At 39.5% G+C, this 4810-nt stretch overlaps 1 protein-coding gene across 1 annotated transcript; it reads right to left on the bottom strand.

Moving 5' to 3' along the window:
* Window positions 1–3292: 3292 nt before the first annotated feature.
* On the bottom strand, window positions 3293–4528 carry LOC110212420 (uncharacterized). Its single transcript, XM_020992423.2, has one exon. The coding sequence runs from the start codon at window positions 4338–4340 to the stop codon at window positions 3522–3524; it is 819 nt and encodes a 272-aa protein (XP_020848082.1). The 5' UTR covers window positions 4341–4528; the 3' UTR covers window positions 3293–3521.
* Between the last annotated feature and the right edge of the window lie 282 nt (window positions 4529–4810).

Below are 4810 nucleotides of genomic sequence, written 5' to 3'. Positions count from 1 at the left end.
CAACTCAATTGGGTATAGAAAACTTTTACCCTACAGGAAAGTAGGAGAGGAAAGGGAGAAGAGAGTGGGGGGGTGTTGATAGAAAGGAAGGCAGATTGGGGTAAGAGTGGTCAGAAGCAAAACATTTTTGAAGAGGGACAGGGTAAAGTAGAGTATAGAATAAACAGAAGGGGAATATAAAGGAGGATAATACAGTTAGCAATAGTAACTAAAAAAAATGAATCAAGCTTCTCTGATAAAGACCTCATTTCTCAAACATATAGAGAACTGAGTCAAATTTATAAAAATGAGAGCCATTCTCCAATTGATAAATGATCAAAATGTATGATCAGTTTTCAGATGAAGTAATCAAAGCTATCTATTAGCTATATGAAAAAATACTCTAACTCACTACTGACTGGAGAAATGCAAATTAAAACAATTCTGAGGTATTACCTCATACCTAGTAGATTGGCTAATAGGATGAAAGAGGTAGATGACAAGTGTTGGAGATGATATGGGAAAAATGGGACATTAATGCATTGTTAAAGGAGTTGTGAACTGATTCAACCATTCTGCAGAGCAATTTGGAACTATGCCCAAAGGGTTATAAAAACCGTGCATACTCTTTTACCTAGCAATACCACTACTAGGTCTGTATCCCAAAAGACATAAAAAAAAAGCAAAAAAGGAAAAAGACTTATATGTACAAAAATATTTATAGCAGCTCTTTTCTGGGGGAAAAGAAGTAGAAATTGAGGGGATGCACATCCACTGGGGAATGGCTGAACAAATTGTGGTATGTGATTATGATAGAATACTATTGTGCCATAAGAAATGATGAGCAGGATGCCCTCAGAAAAACCTGAAAAGACTTACATGATCTGATACAAAATGAAACCTACTGTGTACAAAGTAACAGCAATATTTGTAAGATGATCAGCTGTGAATGACTTAGCTATGTTCAGTAATACATCGTCCCAAGACAACTCCATAGGACTTATGATGACAAATGCTATCCATCCCCAGAGAAAGAACTGATGGTGTCTCAATACAGATTGAAGCACACTTTTTTAAACTTCATTTTTCTTTATTTTCTTTTGGTCCGTGTTTTCTTTCACAACATGACTATTCTGGAAATGTTTTTCATGACTACACATGCATAACCTATATTGAATTTCTTGGCTTCTCAATGGAGGGGGTTGGGAAGGGTGGAAGGGAGAGAACTTGGAACTCAAAGTTTTAAAAACAAATGTTAAAAATTGTTTTTCCATGTAACATGAAAAATAAAATACTAAATAAATAAGCAAAAATTTAAAAACAGACAATTTCTGGCTGAGGAGCGAATAAATTGTTATTACAAATAAGGTTACAGGAGCATATACATTAGAAGTGAAAGAGAGCCGGTTAGATTTAATAGCCTCAAAGCCCCTCATTTTACAGATGAGAGAAGTGAAGCCCAGAAAGGGTCATAGATTGTAAATGCAGATAATGCAAATTTGGTAGGGATTTCTATGACAGATCCAAAGCTCACATTTCACAGATGAGAAGTGACTTAACCAAAGGTACACTTAACCAAAGGTATATCAGAGTCAGGTTTTGAAACTAAATCTTATGACCCAAATCCAGTACTTTAATATATTTTTTTGTTTTGTTGTTCAGTTGTATCTGACTCTCTGTGACCCCATTTGGGGTTTTCTTGGCAAAGATACTATAGCGGTTTGCCATGTCCTTCTCCAGCTTATTTTATACACGAGGAAACTGAGGCAAACAGGGTTAAGCGACTTGCCCAGGGTCACACTAGTAAGTGTCTGAGGCCAGATTTGACACAGGAAGATACGAGTTTTCCTGACTTCTGGCCCTGCATTCTATCCACTGGGACACCTAGCTGCCCTTTAATATACTATTGTTCAGTCTTTTTCAGTCTTGCCCAAATCTCTGTGACTCTGTTTGGGGTTTCTTGGTAAAGATTCTGCAGTGGCTTGCCATTTCCTACTCCTGCTCATTTTATAGATGAGCAGCTGAGGCAGACAGCGTTAAGTGACTTACCCAAGGCCTCACAACTAGTAAGTATCTGAGACTGGATTTGAATTTATGAAGATAGTCTTCCTGGCTCCAGGCCCAGCCCAGATGGCCCTCTTTATCTCTATCTCTACTCTCTATCTAAATCTATATTAATATACTACACTGCCTTAGAGCTACTTCATAAGAGGGTCACCAACACCTGGGAGTAAACAGTTAAAGTGCTTTTTTTTTCACTTCTTTCTCAAAGTTTCTTTCCTCCAAGAACAACCTAGCAGCAGCTTGGGATAAAGGCTTGTTAAATACTTGGCAAGTATCCACGTAGTGGCAAAACGTTGCTTCCGTGATGGGAATGTTGGATATAATACTGCATGTGATACTGTCTCTGGCCTCAAACAGCACTAATTTATACTTTTTTAGTTTCCCCTCCCCCTGGCTCCCTTTTCTTGGTTTTCTTATTGCTGAAGTGGTTTCCTGGTGTGGACATGAAGTGATTCAGTACCCTTTCTGACTGCAGTGTGAGCCTCATCATCATGTGAATTTGTAAGTATGAAAACTGAGGTCAGACCCTGGAGGCTCAACTACTTCTGCAACCTGTGTGACCTGAGGAAAGTCATTTACTGTCTCTGGGCTTATTTCCTAAGATAGAAAACAAAAGGAGTAAAACTAAATGATCCTTAAGGTTCTCCAGCTCTCCAAATCTATCTTTTGAATAGGAAGTAAACTTTGTAAGGGGCATACTGCTCCTAAGTGAGTTCCCTGGAATCCATCTTTTCATACCTCTTTCAAGAAAAAAAAAAGAAGGGAGGGATGGAAGCTAGCAGATCTCTAGAGCTGCAGAGTTCTGAGCTGCATTCGGCTTATGTTGATCAGGGCCCCTGCTCTAAGTTGGAAATTTATGTGGTGGGCAGACAGGCTCTGGATTGCACAAATGTTGATCAGGACAGGGGTCAGGTCTGTGAACTGCCTCCATATTTCCAGACTGAGCAAGATAAGGAGACCGAGCCTTAATTTTTTAAAAAACAAACCAATAGACAGAGAAAAAGAAGAGAGAAAGGGGAAACCTAGCTAATACCTCTTTCAGGGCTTTTGTTCCTCATCTGTAAAAGGAGGAGGGTTGAATTTCCTAGCCTCTGAGGTCCCTTCTATCTCTAGATGTGTGATCCTTTACTTTTGAATCAATTTTGGTCAAAGATCAGAGAAGAGAAATACATAATGGTAGCAATCTAAGCAATACAACTTGGACACCATTGCCCTTTGGAATCTTCTTCAGCACTCTATTGTTTCCAGGACCTGCTACTGAGTAAGTTTACAGCGGTAAACTTCAATGCCTTTAACTCTAAGTCCAGTATAATCATTTCACCCTAACTGGCTTCACCTGTCCAGGTGATTCTTGTGGTCTTTTTTGACTTTGGTTTTCCCATTATTTTTTTATCTTATGCAGAATGCCCGCAATCATCCTTCCCTCAGTGGTGTGTATGGGTCACAGCCACACACTGTATTTCTCCTCCTGTAGCCCCCTAGTCTACATTTTCACAGATAGCTGGCATTTCCTCTTCATTTCCCTCAAGTATCTTATTCCACTCTTGAAGCACCTTGGCCTCCTCTCGAAGGGCTCTCTCCTCCTCCTGCAGGGCATTGTTCTCCTCCCGGAGAGCCTTATTCTCCTCCCGAAGAGCATACTCTTCCTTCCACAAAGCTTGCTCTTCCATACGCAGGGCCCTGCCCTCCTTCCACAGGGCCTGCTCCTCCATATTCAGGGCACTTTCCTGGTGCTGGAAGGCCTTGATCTCCTCATGAAGGGATTTGATCTCTTCTTGAAGAGCTTTTTCCTCATTTTGGAAAGCTTTCTCCTGCTCCTGGAGAGCCCTGATCTGCGCCTGAAGGGCTCTATTCTGTTCCCAAAAAGCTTTTTTTTCCTTATTCAAGGCATTACTTTTTTCACCGAGGGCTTTTTTGTTCCCCCAAACAATCTTCTTCTCCTCCCAGGAGATCTGATTTTGTTGTCTAAGGAACTGATTTGCTTCCCGAAGTCCCTGGTTTTCTATTCGAAAGGTTTTATTTTCTCCTCGAAGAGCCCTGTTTTCTATCCAAAGGAACTTATTCTCCTTACGCAGTGCTTTGTTCTCATTCCGAAATAGTTTGTTATCTCTCCAAAGATTTTTTTTCATCTCATGCTGCTGCTGTTGCTGCTGCGGCTGCTGCGGCTGTGGCTGTTTATTGTGGTGCTGCTGTTGTTTACAGTGACGCTGATGTTGCTCGTGAAAGAAAGAGAGAAAAGAGAAAAAAATGCGGGACAGCTGCCCCTTATTGATCCATCTGAAACCCAAGACAACCATTTCTTCACTTTTATATGAGGATTAAAATAAAAGCTACTTAACTTCGTTCATATGCTGAATTCCACCAAGGAAGAAATGAGGTTTTGTTGTTTTTAAGGAGAAAGTGGAAATGTCATAATTTTATAGAAAACAGAAGCCTTTGATATGAATCAGATTGTAGTTGTTTGGTTCTGAACTGGTATCTAATATTGGTAGCTTTGGCAAAGACTAGTATGGCAGCAATCTAAAGCAACGTTCATTCAGTCCCACTGTCAAAGAAAATAATGAAAAGAGAAACCAAATGTATATTAATAATTATGTAAACATATATGCATAATTCTAAGAATGTGGAATGAATATATACAAATTTCATTCTAGTTGCTTTTTGCTAGTACATTGTTAGTTCTTTTTTCAAATATCTTCCTGCTAAACTATTAATTTCCTTTAACCCTAGGGCCTACTTCTTGTTATAGCATTAAAACATACTTTAT

Source organism: Phascolarctos cinereus, unplaced genomic scaffold (assembly GCF_003287225.1).
Source record: "Phascolarctos cinereus isolate Bilbo 61053 unplaced genomic scaffold, phaCin_HiC Scaffold_7;HRSCAF=346, whole genome shotgun sequence".
NCBI lineage: Eukaryota > Metazoa > Chordata > Mammalia > Diprotodontia > Phascolarctidae > Phascolarctos > Phascolarctos cinereus.
The sequence above is the reverse complement of the archived record's forward strand: the minus strand, read 5'-3'. Positions and strand labels throughout refer to the sequence as shown.

Bases quoted from the DNA above. Each gene is read 5' to 3' on its own strand.
- LOC110212420 (XM_020992423.2), bottom strand. From the start codon at position 4,340: ATGGTTGTCTTGGGTTTCAGATGGATCAATAAGGGGCAGCTGTCCCGC.